General features: G+C 41.4%; 1 protein-coding gene across 1 annotated transcript in view; it reads right to left on the bottom strand.

Moving 5' to 3' along the window:
- Positions 1 to 23,586, bottom strand: part of sntg2 (syntrophin, gamma 2) — a 307,771-nt gene that overhangs the window by 132,222 nt on the left and 151,963 nt on the right. The window contains exon 2 of the mRNA XM_078400085.1: positions 19,480 to 19,617. Coding sequence (XP_078256211.1) covers positions 19,480 to 19,617 — 138 coding nt within the window. The remainder of the gene's footprint in view (positions 1 to 19,479; positions 19,618 to 23,586) is intronic.

Below are 23,586 nucleotides of genomic sequence, written 5' to 3'. Positions count from 1 at the left end.
CCAGTCAACAGTTTTATAATTCAGTCACATCAGGACAGTTGTTTACTGATCAATCATATCAGAATACATGAAAGCTATCCCTCCTTTAACTAGGAGACAATGATGAAGGGCGGGGCTGGGGCCAAGTCAGCTGTATCCAATCTTCATTGAGAGCTAATCTACTTTTGAAAGAACAACATTTTTTTTTAAATCTCCAGTTTGGAATCTATAACTTTGTTCAGGAGGATGGTCTGTGAGTGAAACTGGGATTTGGATTATTTTAGGTCATTTAAAAATTGTATTCCACAATAATTGCTTTGCTTTTATTGTGGTACAACAGACTTACTCTAAATAGATAGGAAAAAAACCCTGCAGATGCTGGTCTAAATCGAAGGTAGACACCGAATATACAAAGCTAGGTGGCAGTGTGAACTGTGAGGAAGATGCTATGAGGTTGCAGTGTGACTTGGACAGGTTGTGTGAGTGGGCGGATACATGGCAGATGCAGTTTAATGTAGATAAATGTGAGGTTATCCACTTTGGTGGTAAGAATAGGAAGGCAGATTATTATCTGAATGGTGTCAAGTTAGGAAAAGGGGACGTACAACGTGATCTGGGTGTCTTAGTGCATCAGTCACTGAAAGGAAGCATGCAGGTACAGCAGGCAGTGAAGAAAGCCAATGAAATGTTGGCCTTCATAAGAAGAGGAGTTGAGTATAGGAGCAAAGAGGTCCTTCTGCAGTTGTACAGGGCCCTAGTGAGACCGCACCTGGAGTACTGTGTGCAGTTTTGGTCTCCAAATTTGAGGAAGGATATTCTTGCTATTGAGGGCGTGCAGCGTAGGTTTACTAGGTTAATTCCCGGAATGGTGGGACTGTCATATGTTGAAAGACTGGAACGACTAGGTTTGTATACACTGGAATTTAGAAGGATGAGAGGGGATCTTATCGAAACGTTTAAAATTATTAAGGGATTGGACACGTTAGAGGCAGGAAACATGTTCCCAATGTTCGGGGAGTCCAGAAACAGGGGCCACAGTTTAAGAATAAGGGGTAGGCCATTTAGAACAGAGATGAGGAAAAACTTTTTTAATCAGAGAGTTGTGAATCTGTGGAATTCTCTGCCTCAGAGGGCAGTGGAGGCCAATTCTCTGAATACATTCAAGAGAGAGCTAGATAGAGCTCTTAAGGATAGCGCAGTCAGGGGGTATGGGGAGAAGGCAGGAACGGGGTACTAATTGAGAATGATCAGCCATGATCACATTGAATGGCTGTGCTGGCTCGAAGGGCCGAATGGCCTTCTCCTGCACCTATTTTCTATTGTCTATTGTCTATAAAATGCTGGAGTAACTCAGCGGATCAGGTAGCATCTTGGGAGAGAAACACAGACTCAATGTTGTCGAGACCATTCTTCTCGACCCGAAACGTCACCCATTCCTACTCTCCCGAGATGCTGCCTGACCCACTGAGTTACTCCAGCGTTTTGTGTCTACCTTACTCTAAGTAGAATTCTATGGAAATATTATTTACTTCCAGACACAACTTAACCATACATTTTGAAAAGGATAGTTCTGAAATATATGGAGAGAATGAGAATAAACAAGATGCTTTAATAAATAATGGACATAAATATTGCAATAACATTTATTAATTAGACAATGTTACGTATAGCACAGTTCTTCAAAAACACCAGATTGTTTCCACGTCTTCTGCACATTAAACACATTGAATGCAGGGCAGCACTCACATACGAACAATAGTGTGCACTGGCAAACAACACAAGCTTGGAGCAACAAACAATCTGCTGGAGGAATTCAGCAGGTCAAGCAGCATCTGTGAATGAAAAGGAATGGTTGATATTTCGGGTCACAAACCCTGCAGCGGGGACTGCTGTGACAGAAGTGAGATGCGGTTAGCGCACTGGGAAGAGGCGATGGATGGTGGACAAATGGAGCCAGGTCAGGGATGGGGAGGGTGGAGTTGAGTGTCTGGTAGATGGAAGATAAATAAAGAGAAGCAGCAAAAAAACAGAAAAAAGAAAGAAGGCTCATGGAGCCAGATGAGGGGTGGGAAGAATGACGGAGGCCACTGTGCTCTTCGGGACCTGCAATGCTGCAGAAGTTGTTTTATATCCTTCCTTTTGCTCTGACATGCACTGTCAACTGTGGGACCTTATATAGACAGGTGTATGCCTTTCCAAATCATGTCCAGTCAATTTAATTTACCACTGGTGGACTTCAATCAAGTTGTAGAAACATCTCGAGGACAATCAATGGAAACAGGATGAACATAAGCTCAATTTTGAGTGTGATAGCAAAGGGTCTGAATACTTATGTAAATGTGATATTTCAGTTATTTCTTTTTAATTACTTTGCAAACATTTCTAAATGCCTATTTTCGCTTTTTTATTATGGAGTATTGTGTATAGATTGATGATTAAAAAGAATGAATTTAATCCATTTTGAAATAAGGCTGTAATGGAGCAAAATGTGGAAAAAGTGAAGGGGTCTGAATACTTTCTGAATGCACTGTAGTGACCATTCTCATTAGGTCCAAACCATGGAGTTCAGCACTTGGTAACATGTGAAGATACAGAGGTTAACGACTAATCTTGCTGCAGGTCTCTTTCAACGGATTCAGGTTGGGTGCAGAGTACGCCAGTCGTGACTGACTTCATCAGCAAGTGCGTAGAGGAATGCACGACAAAGACGACAATCCGTGTGTTCCTCAACTGGAACCAAAGTATGAAACGTGAGGTACATTCCAAGGTGAAGGCCAAGTCCACCGCATACAAGTCAAATGATCCCGAGCGGTCGGTACAGGAAAGCTCACTATGATCTTCGCAAAGCCATCAAGAATGCAAAGAGACAATACCGGGACAAACTTAAGTCCCAGTATAATCTTTTGGACATCTGCAGACTGTGGCAAGGCATGAATATGATAACTGGCTGCAAAAGTTAAGTTACCTGATGAACTTAATGCATTCCATGTTCGCTTTGACTCTGTCCGGTCAGACTCGAGGATGCCCTTTCCCAGGGTCACTGTTGCAGAAGTTAGATCGGCCTTCCTGAGGGTGAACTGATGAAAAACAACTGGCCTGGATGGAGGAGTCCCTGGCCATGTCCTTAAGAACTGTATGGACCAACTAGCGGGAGTGTTCACGGGCTCTTTTAATCATTCCCTACTCTGTTTTGAGCTACCCACCTACTTCAAGAGACCACTATCATACGTTCCCAAAGAAAAGCAAGATGTTATGCCTTAATGACTCCTGTCCATTAGCCTTGACATCCACCACCATGAAGTGCTTTGAGAGGCTAGTTATGGAACACATTAAATGCAGCCTACGAAGCAAACTTGATCCACTGCGCTTTGGCTACTGCCACAACATAGCTGATGCCTTCTCCCTGGCCCTACAACATCTGCAAACTCGTGGAACCTGGGATCAGCATTCAACTGGATACTCGACATCCTGACCAACAGACTACAACTAGTGAGGATAAGTGACCCCAGTACACATTGACGGTGCCAAAATAGAGATGTAGAGATGGTTGAAAGCTTCAAGTTATGAGTATCACCAGCAACTTTGTCTTGGACTAGCCATATCAAAGCAATTAGCTCACCACTGCCTCAACTTCCTTAGAAGGCAGAGGAAGTTTGGCATGTCCCCAACAATTCTCACCATATTCTACAAGCACGCCGTAGAAAGCATTTTATCAGGATGCATCACAGCATGGTTTGAGACCACTCCTTCCAAGACTGTAATAAAATACAGAGTTTTGGACAAAGCCCAGACCATCATGCAAACCAACCTCCCTTCTATTGACTCCATCGACACTTCACGCTGCCTTGGCGAGGCCACCAGCATAATCGAGGATGAGTCTCACCCTGGACACTCTCTCTTCTCTCTTTTTCGTTTGAGGCACAGAAGTGTGAAAATGCATACATCCAGATTCAGGGACAATTTCTTCCCAAATATTATCAGGCAACTGAATCATCAACTATAGAGTGGTCCGGTTCTACTATCTACCTCATTGGAGATCCTCGGACTATAATTTATCGGATTTTACTGGACTTTATCTCGCATTAAACATTATTCCCTTTATTCTGTATCTGCACACTGAGGACGGCTTGATTGTAATCATGAATAGTCTTTTTGCTGACTGGATAACACACACAAAAACAGCATTTCGCTTGGGACACATGACAATAATTAACTTAACTAAACTAAACAATTTAGTTTAGTCCCTCAGTTTAGAATTGGGATCTATATTTCCAGGATAAGGTGTAAGCTATTTAAGACTAAAATCAAAAGGAATACCTTTGAAAGGCTGTGAATCTTTGGAATTCTCTGCTCCAATGACCTACAAATGTCATGTCATAATATGCATTCATTCTGAGACAGGGACCATATGGGTCTGTGAAGGAATTTGTTGGTTGGGCAGGAAGGTGGAGTAGAGACCAAGCATGATCTTAGTGAATAATGGGACAGGCACAAAAGGCCATGAGGTATTGAATTGAATTGAATTGAATACTTTAAGTCACAGTGAAATTCTTTGCTTGTGAATAGTCACCCATAAAGGGCACTTACAAAGTACCCACATGCCTGGTCCCCTTTTGTTTCCCTCCTCAGGGCAGTCCCCCTATGTTGGGTCCTCCATTGTCCATTGTTCTTCCCCTCCCTCATGACAAGTATACACCTGCTCCTATTTTTTTAGTCACTGTTTCTATGCATTTGTCTCTCAATCCCTTCACTATGTCTGAAGTTTTAGACAACATTTCCAATGTCCATTCTGGTTTACGCCAGAGTTGTTTGTCCAAATTAATATAGAGAAGATTTGAATTCACTACCTTTGATCTCTTAGGACTATTAACACTGATTCTTCTTGCCTTGATGGAGATGCAATGTTATTCCGTATTGTATCTCCATCCGCACTGCAGCCTAACATCGAGGAGCTGGAGGCCTCTGCCAGAGACGGACTTCGGGAGCTCCAACCGCGGGAGCCTGCTGGAATTACCATCGTGGAGCTCATGATCCCTTTGCCAGGGATCGACCTCGGAGCTCCAAACACGGGAGGCTGCAGATTTTAACATTGTGGAGCTCGCGGTCTCTGGTTAGAGACCGACTTCTGGAGCTCCAAGCCGCAGGAGCTTTGACCGCCCCAATGCGGGGGCTTCGATCGCCCCGACTGCAGATGGTTCGACTGCCCCGACCACGGGAGAATAATGAGGGAAGAAGATTTGACATTATTGGCTTCCATCACTGTGAGGGATGTGGGGAATCCGCTGTGGAGGATGTTTATGTTAAATTTTATGTAGTTGTGTGTCTTGCTGCTTTTTTTTAGTACGGTTGTATGGTAATACGAATATCACTGTACCTTAATTGGCACACGTGACAATAAAAGACCTTTGAAACCTTTGCCTCTGATCAAATTAGTTCGTGTGCAACCATTAGTTACTGTTTTGAATTAAATTTCCCAAACTATGCCATCTGCAATATGTAGAGTACCCACTCCACATCCACAGTGTCATTTTACTCCTGTCAGATTGTCACCCATGCCTTTATGACTCTCAGTTTGATCATTCAGCTGCTAAAGATTCAGTTGTCCAAATGCTGTCATGCATCAGAACTCATTAACCTTTAATTGCTACCTTACATTAACTACTCTGATCCTCAGCATCTACACTTCAAAGTTCACAGTGTTGGAATTTCTATGGAAGTTCTCTACATTTTAATTGGGTTTTTTTGGGAATTAATAATAAAATGAAATGATTCTGGTTTTATATGCTGTTCTTTAGGGTTTCTTTAGTCTGGCACCATACTAACGTAGTGACAAGAGGGAATGTTCTGTCGATTTATTGTCGTTACACAATCCATTATTATTATGAACAATAAAAGCAGTACGCTCATTATTGGTTTAAAAAAAGGGAAAATCACATGGATTGGAGAGTGAATCGTGTTACATAGATTCATACAGCGTGAAAGCAGGCCCATCGGTCAAACTACCCCACACTGACCAATATGTCCCATCTACACTAGTCCCACCTGCCTACATTTGGCCCATATCTCTCTAAACTTATCCTATCCACGTACCTATCTAAATGTATCTTGAATATTTCCCTATTTACTGCAGGAGATGCAACAAACCTTTTCTCTTCTCAGAACCGATGGTAAAGGTGTCAAAGACAAGAGAAAATTTGTTTAAGGTGAGAGGTGGGAGGTTTAGAGGAGATCCAAGTTTGGGGGGGGGGAGAATTTACACACAGAGAGGGTTGGGGTCTCGAATTAACTGCCTGAAGAAAGTTGGAGGCAGATATTATTGTGATATTTAAGAAGCATCCAGCCAAATACTTGATTTACAAAGGCACAGAAGGCTATGGATCTGATATGGGATTAGTGTAGATACAGTAACGGTGGCATTAATGTAGAAAGCCAATGAGGCTGTTTTTGTGCTATACGACTCAATGACTCTCTGTCTCTCTCCATTAAGTGGCAACAAAAGCAATTGTGGAATCCAGGTAAGTTTATTGTACCCTTTCACTGACATTTATCTGTTCTCTCCACTCATTTTGTTCCGCTACTCCTCCCAATCTCTGTACTGAAATAATGCCTGTTTTTCCTTTTTTTTTCTTCCATTTCTGATGAAGGATCATCATCCTGAAACATTTCTTTTTTTGGAAACACATAGAACTGCAGGTGCTGGAATCTTGAGCAAAACACAAAGTGTTGGAGTAACTCTGCGGGTCAGGCAGCATCTATGGAGGAATGGATAGGCAACATTTTGGATCGCAACCCTACTTCAGGCTGACAGGCAATATTTTGGTTCAGGAGAAGGATCCCACCCTGAACCATTGCCTATCCATTCCCTCCATGTTTACTTCTCCACTACTGCTGTCAGATTTTTTGAATTTTTCCAGCATTATCTGTGATTATTACACATTTCCAGCATCTGCAGCTTTTTGTTTTTCAAGTGTTGAAAATGGGAGAGTGCAAAGCAATCACGTGTTGGCTTTGTGCAGTAAAAGAAAGAGAATAAAATGGGAATATTGCAGCATCCAATTAGCTTTCAAGTGTTTGGACATTCTTCAGAAAAAGGGAATGGTTTGAATGACGTGTTCAATTCTATTCTGACAGATCCAGGACCAGAAGAAAAATGTGAGCATTTGAAAGATTCAATTTTTGACATGTTATTGCAATGGGAAATACTAAATATTTATAATGGCAGAAGCTTTGAATCTAGAATCCTGACAAGATTCTAGTGCTGAATATAATATAAATAAGTTTGGATATGGGGCTGTCCAATGAAAAATATAATGAATAAGTCTGGAAATAGAAAAGACATGGAATTTAGGAATTGCACTGAGATAAACGAGTTGGATGAAACAACAAAATTAATGAAAGAAAAGACGACAACTGTAATATCTCTGGGAAAAGATGCATTTGGATGAAGATTTTTACATTGGATGCAGAAGTAAAAGGTATTGAAAATCATCAAAATACATGAAACGACAGGGGTAGGATCTTTGTATCAAAGAAAATGAAACAAGTTAGACATCAACATCTTAAAAAAGTGCCGTGTAAACAAATTAATGAGAAATTCATGATCGGATTCTTGAAAGCAAAAATAAGTTGTTTGGAGCACAACACTATATGGGAACGAGGCAAAGTAAGCCATATAAATTGTTGCAAATCAAAGAACAGTTTAATTCAAGTTCACAGAGTGGAACTAAAGCCACTGCTTAAAATTTGATGTTAGCATTTTGGTTTAGGATAAGTGAGGGCAATTTCTAAATATCATCATTAATAGAATAATATAGTGGAAAACAAATATGGATGTACAGGTGAATAATATAAACAAGTCAGACATTAATGAAGATGAGTTCACCAGTGGTTGAAATAAAATTAACAGGACTTGCAAGAAGAGATAAACCAATAAAAGAGAAGTGTTTGAGGAAATCCATACACAAGAGCACATATTCAGGTTTTAATTCATCGTGTGCCAAAAGATGTAAGGGTCAAAATGTTTGAGGGCATAAGTACCATTTCTAGTTTAAAATGGCTCCTGACTCAAAATAAAAACAGAAAATGCTGGAAATACTCAGTAGGTCAGGCACCATTTGGAGAAAGAGAAACAGTGTTAATGTTTCCATAAGACATAGAAGCAGAATTATGCCATTTGGCCTAATGAGTACTTCAATCATGGCTGATCTATTTTTCCCTCTCAACCACATTCTTCTGCCTTCTCTCCATAGCCTTAAGTCAAATAACCTTAAGGGCCTCAAGTCAAAAGCCCTTCTTTAAAGTCTATAGTGCAAATAAATAATCTTTGACACAAAATGTTAACTCTGTTTCTCTTCCACCCATGCCACATCATCCCCGTCCCCAAATCTGGGAGCCTGAACAAGACTGACAACTATCGTGGCATCAGCCTGACATGTGACATGTGTCTTGGCCAAGGTCTACAACCACTTGATTCTCAACCAGATTAGGGCTGCTACCGACTCGAAGCTACGTTACAATCAGAATGGCTTCAGACAGAAGAGGAACACGGTCACACAGATCCTTGTCCCCCGAAGAATCATTGAGGAAGTGAAGAATAGCAACCTGCCGGCCGTCCTAACCTTTATTGATTTCAAGAAGGCGTTTGACTCGATTCATCGATGCAAAATGATGAGGATTTTGAAGGCTTATGGTATCCCTCCTCGTCTCCTGAGAGCCATTGAGGATATGCACTTGGGCACCTCGGCAAGGTTGTCACCCCGGATGGCGAGAGCAAAGTGTTCGAAAGCCTTGCGGGGGTCTTACGGGAGACACGCTGGCACCCTTTGTCTTTGTCATTGTCCTTGATTGTGCAGTGAGGCAGGCGCTCAAGGAGCACGAGGACCTCGGCTTCACAATCACCCCAAGGCATTCGAGAAGAATCGGGTCATTCAACTTGTCAGACCTCGACTTCGCTGATGACATCGTCCTGCTGTCAGACCAAATTGAGGAGGCACAGGAGCTGCTCGGCAGGGTCGAGATGGAGTGCAAGAAAGTGGGCCTCTACCTCACTACCAAGAAGACTGAGTACATGGCGTTCAATGGTGGTGACCATGAGCCTCTTAAGACCAATGGTGGTGCATCTCTCAAGAAAGTGGAGGACTTCAAGTAACTGGGAGCGAGGATGCAGAATGACATCAAGGTCCGGAAAGCACTTGCATGGAAAGCCCTCAATAACATGGGGACAATCTGGACGTGTCGGATATCTAAGGGTCTCAAACTGAGATTCTTCCATGCAATGGGTGTGAGACATGGACTCTCACTTGAGCACTGTCCAAGTCTCTCAATGGTGTCTACACCCGAATACTCATAAAAGTTCAAAATGTCAGTTGGAGGGACCACACCATCAGCGCCCAGCTCTATGGGGAGATTCCACCTCTGACCGAGAAGTTCAGGTCGAGAGGATGAGGCTCGCTGGTCATTGCCACCGCCATCCAGAAATACCAGCAAACAAGGTTGTGCTGTGGGAACCCACCCATGGAAGACGGAACTCGGGACGACCAAACAAGACGATGCTGAAGACGTTGATGGAAGAGACAAAAGAGGAGCTTGCCAGCTGTAGGGAGGACAGAGATGTGTGGTGCGTCCGTCACCGTGCCTGTCGGAAACCAGCACCACTGCGTCGCTAATGTTGTCAATGATTTTAATTAATTAATGTTGTAATTAAATAAATAATAAATTTAATTAACATGCTACCTGACTTGCTGAGCGTTTCCAGCATTCCTTATTAATTTGTGGTTTTATTAACTTTCTTTGGATTCTAATATCCGTGCACATACCTGTGGAGCTATGGTCTGCAGCAGTGGTTGGATAAAGGTAACAGCAAATGTACAGATAATACATCTGTACAGATAATATCAGCTATGTTGCATTAGCTACACCAGCTATATAGTTAACTGGGCTAATATTTGGAATGAATGGGTTGCCTGTTTTTGATTTGAATATTTGTTTATGTGTTCACGTAATACTAGCAAGTGCACAGATAACTAACTGAACAGATAATACAAGTGAGTGTATGAATAACAGCTATAACTGTAGAAATAACAGCAGCTATGCAGATAACATAAGTGAATACAGAGATAACATTCCTGGCAAAGCAGATATTACTGGCTCTATAGATTAATATCACTGTGATAACAATGGTGAGAGTACAGACAACACATGTGAGTGTACAGATAACACCGACTGCACAATTGACACAAGCAAGTATAGGGGCAACACCAATGATTGTATAGATAACGCTAACTGTAGAAGTAATACTAGCAACTGAACTGCCAACACAAAGTGCATAGATAATACTAGCTGAAGAAGTAACACTCAAGACTGTGCAGATAACATGAGTGATAATACAGGTAATACGGGCTATACAGATACCACCATTCGATATGAAGATAACTCCAGCTGCACACATAACAAAAGTGAGTGTATGGATAACATTAGCTGAGAATATAATGCTAGCCGTAGAGGTAACAATGGGAGTGTGGAATAACTGGAAAAAGGCAGAGTTCGCAGATTGCAAAGTGATGGTTATTTCACAGATTTGATGAAGCCACTGCAAGTCTGCATTCATTTCCAAAGACAAAGTCAAGTACAACCTCTTCTCTGACTGAACCATCTACATATTATCTCAGAAAACTATCATGGACACACTTAACAAATTGTACTCCATCTAAGGCAATCCCAGTCAATATCACCTTTGTATGTTGAAGGGTTGGTTTCTGTGATCTACTCATTGACCAAGACTCTAAAATGGGCTTATCAAAATGGCTGCCGAAAGTGATCATTAACAATTCATGCCAGAATGCCCTTATTAATATGGCTGCCAGGAGAAGCCATGTCCCAACTGTCTATGCCTGTACCATATACCAATTTTACACCATGACATTCAAACAATGAGTACCAAACTCTGTACCCCAATATATTTTTGACAAAATGACCATGGCACAGAAAAAAAATCATATCTTTAGAATGTTTTAGAGTTTTAATTTGGTTATTTAATTTCATTAAGCTATAAATCCTTGAAACATGCACAAAGGAACATTAGAGGTTGAAGCAATTCTCTGGTGCATTGTCTTCCTTCTTCATCTGTGAAAGGCTTTGTAATGAGTAGGGAAAATGCAGAAGGAGTATTGAATAGGTATAAATCTGATTTTGCTATGAGACCGTTGGCAATGATTCACATTATGGTAAGTATTACAGTAATGTTTTTAAAAATTGTATCATATTTGATAATGATAAAACTTTTTCCATTATCAAATTCTTACGATAAGATATGCAATTTAATATCTGCCTTACTGATAGAGTCATTCATCAGTGTTCCCAATTTCCCCTTCGTCCTTTATTTCTTTAAAATCTAAAATCCAATTTTGTAGTACGAGTAATCTAGATATACTGATAGATACATATATTGCAATTCCATTCACTTACGTCTCATTTCCAAAAATCACGCAGGTTACAACTGTTTGACTACTTTTGCATCATCTCCCCTTTCCAGCCTTTTTATAATGTTCTCTAATTTACATCTACCCAATTCTTTTTTTTTAAATCAGGCAAGGCTCTTCACACTGTAAAGTAATGTTGATAAATGCAAATCATGTATTTTTTGCTCTCTGGATAAATGGAGGCTGTGCTGCAATATAAATGTATCCAAGAAGATACATTTGTTTGGATACAAAATTGGCTTCATGTGGTGGTGGAAATGTTGTTTTTCAGACTGGAGGTCTGTGACTTGTGGTCAGCCCCAGGGATTGGTGCTGAGCCTATTGCTGTTTGTGGTTGATATCAATGATTTAGATGACAATGTGCAAGCATGATTAATAAATTTGCAGCTGACACTAAAGCAGTTGGTATCAGACAGTGAAGTTAGTTACCAGAAATTACAGCAGGATCTTGATCAGCTGGGCATGTGGTCTAGAAACATAGGAAATAGGTGCAGGAGTAGGCTATTCGGCCCTTCGAGCCAGCACTACCATTAAATATGATCATGGCCTTCTCCCCATATCCCCTAATTCCATTAACCCTAAGAGCTATATCTCTCTCTTGAGCCAGTCTGACGAATGGCTAATGGTGTCAAATGCAGATAAGACTGAGGTGTTGCATTTTGCAAAATCAAACCAGGGCAGGACCTTCACAGCGAATAGTGGGGCCCTGGGGATTGTTGTAGAGCAGAGGAATCTAGGGGTACAGGTGCATTATTCCATGTTCACAGGTAGACTGCGTGGTAAATAAGGCTTTTGGTACATTGACCTTCATCGGTCAAGGTTGGGACATTCTGTTACAGTTGTACAAGACATTTGTGAGGCAGCATTTGGAGTATCATGTTCAGCTTTGGTCTCCCTGTTATACGTAGGATGTCATTAAGCTGAAAAGAGGGTAGAGTAGATTTACAAGGATGTTGCTAGCACTCAGTGGGTTTTGAGGGATAGATTGAACAAGTTTGGACGTTATTCCTTGGAGTGCAGAAGGCTAAGGGGTGATCTTATAGAGGTGTGATCTGATAGAGGTGTATAAAATCATGAGGGGAATTGATGGGATAAATGCACCAAATCTTTTACCCAGTGTAGGGGAATCAAGAACCCGAGGACATAGGTTTAAGGAGAGAGGAAAAATTTAATAGGAACCTGAGGGGCAACATTTTCACTCAGAAAGGGTGGTGGGTGTATGGAATGAGCTGCCAGAGGTGGTAGTTGAGGCAGGTACAATAACAATAATAAAACATTTGGACAGGTACATGGAGAGGGAAGGTTTAGAGGGATATGGACAAATATGGGCAAAATGGACAAATATGGGCAAAATGGACAAGTCGAGATGGGGCGTCTTGATCAGTATGGATAAGTTGTGCTGAAGAGCTTGTTCCGGTGCTGTATGACTATATAAATGTGGTAAATTGTTTGGGGCTGATGTTAAATGATTAATTTGGTTTGAGCTCCAGGGAAGTTGGTGATATCACTCACTTCAATTAAGTAAATGATTGCAAAACACAAATTATGCAAAAGATTACAATGTCTGAATGAGCTAATCTCTTGAAACTGTTTCTAATGCCACTACAGTGAAAATGTCCTCCCAATTAACAGCTATGAGTACCCTTTCCCTGTTGTTGCTACGTAGAGTACTTTGCAAACAAATGTGCCTTTACAAACAACTCAAAATACTCGATCATTTCTTGGCAGCACTGGTTATGGGAGGCATGTTGTTTGAGAGGCATTTGCTCTTCTTTCAATAACAAAACGGGATGTGTTATGTACATCTCAATAATCTGGTGTGATTACACCATAATGCCTCATTTAAAAGATGATATGCTTCTAACTCTGCCTAAACCCTACACTGAATTAGTAAGCCAAAGTACATACTTAAATCTGTGGGTGTTCCCTGCAGATAAAATATGCTGTGGAAGTACTATCTGGCTTTTAAGAGACTTTTGGGTACTCAGGGAATGGAGAGATATGGATTATGTGCAGACAGTTGGTCTTGGCATCATGTTCAGCGCAGACAACTAGAGAGCAGTCCTGAGCTACTCTCTACCTCATTGGAGACCCTCGGACTATCTTTGAGAAGACTTTACTGGACTAAACGTTTTTCACGCTATTCCCTTTATCACGTGTCTGAACACTGTGGATGGCTCGATCGTAATCATGTATTGTCTTTCTGCTGGCTGGTTAGCACGCAACAAAAGATTTTCACTGTACCTCGTTACACGTGTCAATGAACTAAACTCAAACGAACTGTTTTTCAGCAATGTAAACAGCTTGGACATAGATTTAATTGCAAACTTCATCACGAACTCTGAATACAGATTCAATTCTTGCAAAAGTTATGTTATTGGACAAATTACATAGTGGAAGCAAGCTCAAATCCAGCCAAAGCAAGAGTCCTGACATAAAGTACATAAAATTATGAGAGGCATAGATAGAGTAGACTGTCAGGACTTTCTTACCAGAAGGGAAGTTTCAAATATTAAAGAGCACAGCTTTAAGGCAGAGGGGCAAAGTTTAAAGGAAGGTAGGCACAAAATGCTGGAGTAACTCAGCGGGTCAGGCAGCATCTCAGGAGAGAAGGAATGGGTGACATTTCGGGTCGAGACCCTTCTTCAGACTGAGTTTAAAGGAGATGTATGGGACACGTGGTGAGTGCCTGGAACACACTCACTGGGGTTGCTGGTGGAGGCAGATACAATAATGGCATTTAAGAGACTTTTGGATGTGGACACGGATATGCAGAGAATGGAGAGATATGGACTACGTGCAGGCAGGTAAGAGCTGGTCTTGGCATGATGTTCAGCTCAGACATGGTGGGCTGAATGGCCAGTTTCTGAGCTGTACTGATCTATGTTCTATAATATCGGGAAAGTACTGTCCTTCACCAGCAGGGGTCACCTGTATCTCCAGCTTCACACCTATCTATTGGATGCTTTGGCCTTCTAATGTAACCTATCAAGATACTAAATCACTCATCACATGCAGATTGAAGTGAGGAGGTCAAGACTTTGTCTTCTCGTGGCAATGAAGGATGAGCATTATGTGAGGGTCTTTTTAGAGAGTCCATATCCCCACCTTCGTGTGTGGCTGCATCAGACGGAGCGTAGAGCCAAGGCACGTGGGCACCAAGTGCTACTACCTGCTGAGGTTCTACCTGTCCCCGGTGTTGCGAAGGATGGGCCTGTCGCAGATGCCACGCAATGTGCCAGTCAGCTGGACATTGCCGAACCATCTGTCGTTCGTGGAAAGGTTCTTCCGGACCAACACCTTTGACCACAAGTCCATCGGGCAGTGGTCAGCACGGAACGTCCTGCAGGCACTGCAGGGGAATGACTCCATGGATCCTGTAGCGTGGTTCCCAGAGCAGACTGCCCAGCTTGTCTGGCAAAATGCCAGAACTAACCAACAAGCACCAAGACCTTGCTTGGCTGGCGGTGAGGGGAGCCCTTTCAGTCAGATCCTTCCTGCACCGCCGGAACCTCACTACCAGCGCACGCTGCCTCCGGGACGGCTGCTACGGAGAGGAGACGGTGGCCCACCTCTTCACAGAGTGTGGATTTGCCAAGAGAGTCTGGAGAGGTCTGCAGGGGTCCATGTCACGATTCATTCCGAGCAGCTCCGTCACAGAGGACTCTGTGATCTACGGACTGTTCCCAGGGACACATTCGGAGACCGACATCGAGTGCTGCTGGAAGGTCATCAACTCGGTGAAAGACGCTCTTTGGTCTGCCCGAGGTTTGTTGGCCTCCCGGCGGAGCGAGATGACCGTCAAGGAATGTTGCCGACTGGCCCACTGCAGACTGCAGGAGTACGTGCTGAGGAACACACTGAAGCTTGGTGCAGCCAACGCCAAGGCTCTGTGGGGGAGGACCACAGTCTAGGGTCCTTCCACCGCTGGACATGGGGGGCAGGGTGTGGTGGAGAGAGACGCCCCTCCAAATAAGGGATACTGGGTTAATGTCCGTAAATGTAAGTAAATGTCTAAGTGAATGCCTGTGTCGAATGTGTAACCTCCGGAAATGTCGGATGGGCTAGTTAAAAAAAATGTTTTGTAAGTGATATTTAAAGTCTTTTTTGATATTAAAAAAAAAAAAAAAATCTTGAAGAAACAACCTTTAGTTTGCTGTCTGAATAGCTGGGGAACTGGCTTTAGTAATCTAGACTGGCGATTAGTCAAATTGATTTTGCCGACAACTGCAAATGAACCATACAAAAGGGCGGTTGGTGGAAAATGATGAGTTGGACAGAAGGGTGTGTGTAATTGAATCTGGCCCCCTGCTACAGAAATTCTCTCTGCTCTTAAATAGATGAGGAAAGGAAACCTAAAATGTAATCTCAAACATAGAGCCACGAGGAATTGAAGCAAGAAAAAACAGTTTATTGAGTCCATCCATTCCTTTTATAGACAATCAATATCTTCTCATGGTTTGATGAGAACAGTTTTATAAAGCCTCATTTTTATTAGCAATGAAGAATGCCATGCCTGCTGTGGATTTAACTTAATCAATTCATGACTCATCTCCTTCTTTACATAAAACTATTTAAATAGATTGAATTTAAGGAGCACATGCGTGATATAGATGCCAACTTTTCTCCGAAAAAACCCAAAGCATACTTTGTTATGGCCATGCTTTTTCTTTAAGCTAATGCTTTAAAAAATCTAACAATGCCACAGTTTATGAAGTTAGATAAATTGTATTGGCTTAATAGATTGGCCCAAATTGCTCATCGTGCTGGGTGCCTGGCTGTAAATCTTTAAACTTTCCTGTTACTTTGAATTTACAGATTACCGTGAGATATAAAAACTTTGTCTTTCTAAACCTCCATGGATGTGAATTCTTTATTAATTTTAGCTAAACAGTCAATTATCAGCAGAAACATTATTCTGGTTTCTTACCAGAAATTTAATTAACATTTAATGGAAAATGCTGTGGGGAGTCAGTCTCTTAGACAAGGGCACTTAAATAGAAATATAATGTTATGCAGACATTTCACTCTCTTTATTTTCAGCAGCTGAAACCCCCAGATGTTAACTGAGACAAAAATTAGGCTTGCTTGTACTACTTTGTTCCCAACATCAGCCATCCAGCCATCAGACTCCAGGGCAGAAAAAGCTCCCCAATAAACACTGGCTTGAAAACCACTACTAGGATTGAAATCTTTGTGGTTCAAATCTCTGGGTTTTCAACATAAAGTCAACCAAATTTACCAGGTAAAGCAATGCCCATATTTAACCTCCCTTTTCATTCTTCCTCATTTTGTTCTGGGAGGAGGAACATGTCAAACTAATACAGTTCTGATCATTAACAGAATTACAACATTTTGGGGGATTAACTGAAAATATTCTTATTTCTGCCATTTTCCATCGCACTTCAAACAAATAGTTTTGGATTCAAAACCAGTAATACCACTTTATTAATCTGCACCGACACACTAACAATATCCTACACACAGTAGGGACAATTTAGAATTTTTACCAAACCAATTAGTCTACAAACCTGTACCTCTTTGGAAAGTGAAAGGAAACCGGAGCACCCGGAGAAAACCCAAGCATGTCGTGGGGAGAACATACAAACTACATACAGACAGCACCCGTAGTCAAATAAAACAAAAATAATGGTACTTGGTGTAATTAATACTCCTTACAGGCCAGACTCCATATGTCACCATATGTTGTGAAGTTGTAAATATATTTTTCTTAATCATGCTTACAATTTTGTTACATGTAATGAACAGTGTAGGCATGCCACAATATAACAAGCTGATAACCAGTTGACCTCAATCAGTATTTACTGAATTATTCAATTTTAAAATGCCATTCATTTCAAGGTACCTTGTTCATATGGCATTATATTAATTGGGTGTGTGGCTCTGGTTGCCTTTATTCAACGTTATTCACGTTATATGGATCCAGTCCTTTGATCCCGTTTGGTAAAGTTATTGAAACTTTTAAAAATGCTAAAGTACATGGAATATGTGCATTCTGAAAGCATAGGGTGGATTGGCCTTACGTTTATTGTGCCACATGATCCATAGGAACATCCATCCACTACCATCCTTGCAGTTTTGGCAATCATATTTGGCAAGCCTGCTATCCTCTCCCAACTGAGAGTGATCCAGTGGTGCCTACCATGTCAGCCTTCAATCATCAGTATGCAGCTTCGTTCAGTCCACCTTGGCCTACGTGATGTCCTGGACGCCAAACACTTTAACTTCCCTTCCCATTCCCACACTGACCTTTCTGTCCTGGGCCTTCTCCATTGTCAAAGTAAGGCCAAATGCAAATTGGAGGAACGGCACCTCATATTTTGCTTGGGCAGCTTACAACACAGCGGTATGAATATTGATTTATGTAACTTCCATGTAAACTTTGCATCCCCTCTCTCTCCGTCCTTCCCCCACCCTAGTCATCGTACTAGTTTCACTGTCATCCTGTTGAGTTTCACTGTGTGCATAACTCGTTATTACCAACCCCACAGCCAACAATGGACCATGGTAGGTTCCACCTTCCGTTGATCATTGTTACTTTTCGCAAATCTTTCATTCATTTCTTCCATACCTTTCTATACCACCATCTATATCTCTCATTTCCGTTTCCCTGACTCTCAGTTTGAAGAAGGGTCTCGACCTGAAGCGTCACCTATTCCTTTTCTCCAGAGATGCTGCCTGACCCATTGAGTTACCCCAGCATTCTGTGTCTATCTGCAGGAAAGGTCATGTGACTAGTCCACGTGCACACTGAAGACCTCACTTCTTTTGTCTCCATTTGATGGACATGGAACCTCAAGGTGATGCTCCCCAGCCATCTCCTCTTCTAGGGTCCATGGTGGCCTCATGCTCATCTCCTACCTCGAGAGAGAATATAGCTGAGAAATTATTCTGGAGCTCCCAAATCTACCAATAGAATGCAGGAAATTGAAAAGTTTACTTTCAAACAAAATATTAGGTTCAAGTTCTATCTTCAGTTGGAGACATTATTTCTCCAACTGAAGATAGAATTTGAACCTAATATTTTTTTTGAAAGTAAACTTTTCAATTTTCTGCATCCTATTGGTAGATGTGGGAGCTCCAGAGCAGATGCTGGTACCTGACACAAAAAAACAGACAACTGGATGAAATAAATGGGTCCGGTAGCATCTGTGGGGGCAAAAAAATGGCCGACTTTTTAGGTCAAGACCATGAATCAAGATTTAGAGTTAAAAGTTTAGAGGTACAGTGTAGAAACAGGCCCTTTGGCCCACTAAGTCCCCATCGACCAACGGTCACCCATATACTACTTCTCTGTCCTATTCACTAGGCAATTTACAGATGCCAATTAACCTACAAACTCGCACGTCTTTGGAATCTGGGGGGAAACCAGAGCACCGGGAGAAAACCCATACAGTCACAGGAAGAATGTACAAACTCTGCACAGACAGCAATTGGAGTCAGGATCAAATCCGGGTCTCTGGCACTGTGAGGAAGCAGCTCTACTGCTGCACTACTGTACCACTCTTGGTTTTGATACACTTAGTTGGATGTGCTAATGCAGGGTCTCCAACCAAACCATCAGTTGGCCTTCATTGATGCTGTTTGACCCACTAAGCTCCTCTAGCAGTTAGATTTTTGCCCAGATAATTTTTTTTCTGTACCTCTACCTTACTGGTTGGTGCTTGGAGCATATAATTTTCTGTGCATACAATGTTTGCACAATTCAATCGTGGCAGAGGAGTATCACTGAATGTCCAAGCAACCTCGACATCTTGTGTCTCCTGTGAATGCAATGGTTTCACATCAATGGTTAAGTACTGACTTTGCTCATTTTGTTTGCAGGCAGCTGATGATCCAGATTCATTCCATCAGTCTAGGCATTAAGTCCTGATTTAAATTCTGATCATAGCAGAAATGGCTGACACCAAAGAAATTGGACAACCGAATTTGCCATATTTGTGCTATTTGAGGAGAAGCATACATTTCTTGTATTTTTCTTTATAAAAAAAAGGTTACTTACATTTGAATCAGAATCACTTCCATTGACGCAAACAACATCTTGCTTTTGAATTGTTAGAACATCTTTTGAAAGCTTTAGTCGGATGTCATAGGCATTCTCAGACTCCTCATCAAAAAGACGAGCGATACCAGTCTTGGTCTGCAAGACAAAAGATATTTTTTTAATATAACTTATTTCATGATTAATCTATAGTTTCACTAGCAATTTGTGCATGACCCATGTTCATTCCAATGGTTTTGATTTACAAGTTCTAAAATAATTTTTTTCCTATTTTTTTTCTGTTCCCTCCTGGATACATGGACTTGTTTGGATAACACCACAAACACGGGCAGTCCTCTGTTCCTCACTCTTCATAGCTCATTTTTGGTTGGCCGTCTGAAGATGCCTTCCTCAGTTAATGCTATGCTCAAACAGAATTCATTTAACACATTTAACACAGGTCATGATCTGTTATCGGCATTAGGAAAGATCATTCCCCATTTATCTGGGTGCTTTGCCATCAGAGTTAAGATTGCAAAGGATTACATCTAGGGTGAGGCAAAGAACTGCAGATGCTAGAATCTTGAGCAAGTGCAGAGTGCTGGAGAAAATTTGCAGGTCAGGCAGCATCTGTAGAGGGAATAGACAGGTGACGACTTGAGTCGGGACCCTTCTTCAGAGTGATTAAATCCAGGGTCTTTGTGACACTTGGTAAACTGTCAGATAACACCTTCACTCATTAACCCATTGGAATAAGCTTCAGGGTAAACCTCACTTGGGTTATTTGTGGTGAAAGAGGTGTGGCGGCTAATAAACATCACTATACATGTGTACAAAAGGCAGGAACTTAAATTCCATCCAATTCTTAAAAATTCAGAACCTGCGAGAAAGTGGGTACGTCATGGAAAATGAATTAAATTAAAACCGACAGCTTGGGTTCTTTTCTGTTCCAATATTATATTTCATTCTATTTCCAGCTGATCATGTTCCATTGGTCTAATTGAAAATGACCATCTTTAAATAACAATTTCAAAACCTAGTAGCTCTTTGTATTAACATTACTCCTACCATTGTTTTCATTAGTGACCAATGACATTGTAACCAGGGGGCAGTTATATAAATGTAGTTCACTTAATTGGATAAGAAAATATTTCATTGATTTTTTATATGTGGCCAAGCACATTATAAGATGATGTGATGTCATATAATGTTACCACAGGATGAACATTTAAAAATTAATTGTTGTTCATAATAATCTTGGACATCATTTTCCTCTACCTACAATGATAAAGAAATGGATTTAAAATCATTTTTGTTGTCATATTTGAAGCAGGCTACTATTCAAATAACTAGAAAGTATAATAACAAAGTTAAGTGTGTAAGGATAAAATTTGCCTTGAGGTTTTGGAGTCCATTTATGTTTGGCAAACCATTGGTTCTCAGAGGTACAAAGCACTGGAGCAGTCCTGCACAGCCCAGGCACACTCCTGGTCTAATGTAACACTTGGCAATACGTGTCTTCGGTTCCCATTGTATTGGGACCCAAGCAATCTTTCCAGATAAGGCAGTGATTCACCTGCATTTCCGCCAGTCTAGCGCACTGATTCCGTGTGCACAATGTGGTCTCTGCTGCATTGGAAAACCAACACAGAATGAGTGACCACTCTGTGGAATGCTGGGATTCAGTCTGTAGTAACAATCCTGAATTATTGTTTGCCCGTCACTTTAATTCTTCATCCCACTCCAACCTTTATGTCTGTGGCCTTCTAAGATATTACGATGCATGTTTGTGAAGCAACTCTTTATCTTCCACCTGGGCATGTCGCAGGCCTCTGGCCTCAATATGAAATTCTATACCTTGAGCTAACTCAGTCTTTCTGTCTGTATGGGAACTGGCAAATTGTATCAGCCATCTCTCTATGATTCTGGTGCAGTTTTCCTTTCTCCATTTGTACATTGTGATCTGTTTGGCATGTTGCATTGTCCAACTATTAGCGAATCATAACACAGACAAAGACATAACTGCCTCCAGCTTCCCCATTAACTCTTTTGACCTGGTCTCACTCTTTCATTGATATTCTCTTTGTCTATCCATTCCACTTGCTACCATCTCTGCAAGTTAAGATTTTTTTCTCATCTTTCTTTACCAGTTTTGATGAAGATCCCGCGACCAGAAACATTACTTCTGTTTCTCTTTCCAAAGATGTTCAGTATTTCCAACATTTTTGTGTCTATTTCAATAGAATGGAATTCAGAAACCCAAGTAGTCACGGGGAGAACGTGTAAACTTCACACAGACAGCACCCGTGATCAGGATTGAACCCAGGTCTCAGGCACTGTGAGGCAGCACCTCTACCAGCTGTGCCATTGTGCTGCCTATCTGTTATTCTCCTTGATGTTTGCTCTCCCCTTTTCTCCTAATAGCTGAAAGATTATGAAGTTGACATAAAATAATCATACACTTTTCACACAAAAAATCACGTGATTTTCCTTAATTGCCATCAAGGCAAACAATGACATTAAGCCCAGGGTTTAAGCTGCTTCACTCAGTTAGACACAGACTGAGTGGCTCCATGGTATTATTAGTCTACCTGAAGCAGTTCTGTGTGGTTATTATTGAATTACACCATTGGCTGTAATAAGCTCTTTCATTTACAGCCTTCTTAATGTGAATTTACACAAGATTTGTTAAGCACGGCTAATATAAAACAAGTCAGGAGCATTCTATCTTTCAGTAGCATCATTTTAATCCACTCGTGCTTTCTTTAAACCTCTGCAGCTTGTTATTTGTTCCCCAGACATCTTTAACTGACAGCAACCATATCAAAATCCAATCAAGATTGGAAAATTGGAACTCCAGCTTTTCCTAATATTTGACAAATCAAATTTGAATGAGCAAGACGAGAAGTTGGAGAAAGAATTGAAATTTGTAATATGCTGATTATGATTGACTGTGCTGCATTTTAAAGGATCCTTGAGGAAGTTCTCCCTGCCATTCTTCATTAGGGTTATTGCCTGGTGCATGAAAGTCTTGCATGGTGGTAGACCTCACCATGTTTCTGTCCCACATGCTGGGCATGATCTACATTGGTAGCTCATGTTTTGTGTCGTTGTAGTTCTTATGTTAATTTAGTGTAGCTTAGCTTAGAGATACAGTGCAAAAACAGGCCCTTCGGCCCACCAAGCGTACCCCGTACGCTTGTATTACCCTACCCACCAGCGACAATTTACAATTTTTACCAAAGCCGATTAACCCACAAACCTGTCCATCTTTGGAGTGTGGGAGGGAACCAGAGCACCCGGGAAAAAGCCATGTGGTCACAAAAGAACGTACATACTCCATACAGACAGCACCCGTAGTCAGGATCGAACCTGGGTCTCTGGCACTCTAAGGCAGCTACTCTAGTGCTGCGCCACCCTGCCACCCATAAATATTACAGAATGTTATCCAAAGACACTTTAAATAATTTGCAGATAGTAGTTGTTCTGACTAAACCATACAAAGAATCATAGACACCTCTGCCCAGCAACTGGCTCTTGGGTTCACTGTGGCCATTCTGACCGACAAAAGACTGTTCAGATGAATTTTGTTTCCCATCCAGGGGATGCAGCCTTTCAGGTGGCAACTATCCGAGAGACTATTAAATGCATGAACATTTTTTATCTCCGTCTATCCTGATCGACAGTGAATTCCAGACTCCTATTACTCCTGGAATAAATTTAATTTTTCCGCACGTCAGTTCTAATTTTTCAATCAGTTAGCTTCAATCTCTGCTACGGGAAATAGGTTCCACCTAATCACACAATCTAGACTATTCAGAATTTTATACATTTCGAAGATGTCTTTTCTCAGTTTTTTCAATGCCTTGGCAACCTTTACTCACAACTAACACTCTCATTCCTTGCTTTTAGTCCGCGTTTGTAAATCTTCTTTATGCTCCCTGCAGTACTTCTGCATCATTCTTGTCATTTAGGGACCAGATTTGTGTGCAGTGCAGTTTAACTAGTGACTTATATATGGTCTCCTGCCTGCAGTCATGGAGTCGCACAGAAACATACCTATTGAAAACGTGTGCATGCTAACCATCAAATATCCATCCACATACATCCCATCGAGTAGTCCTTAGT

Source organism: Rhinoraja longicauda, chromosome 5 (genome assembly GCF_053455715.1).
Source record: "Rhinoraja longicauda isolate Sanriku21f chromosome 5, sRhiLon1.1, whole genome shotgun sequence".
Taxonomy (NCBI): domain Eukaryota; kingdom Metazoa; phylum Chordata; class Chondrichthyes; order Rajiformes; family Arhynchobatidae; genus Rhinoraja; species Rhinoraja longicauda.
The sequence above is the reverse complement of the archived record's forward strand: the minus strand, read 5'-3'. Positions and strand labels throughout refer to the sequence as shown.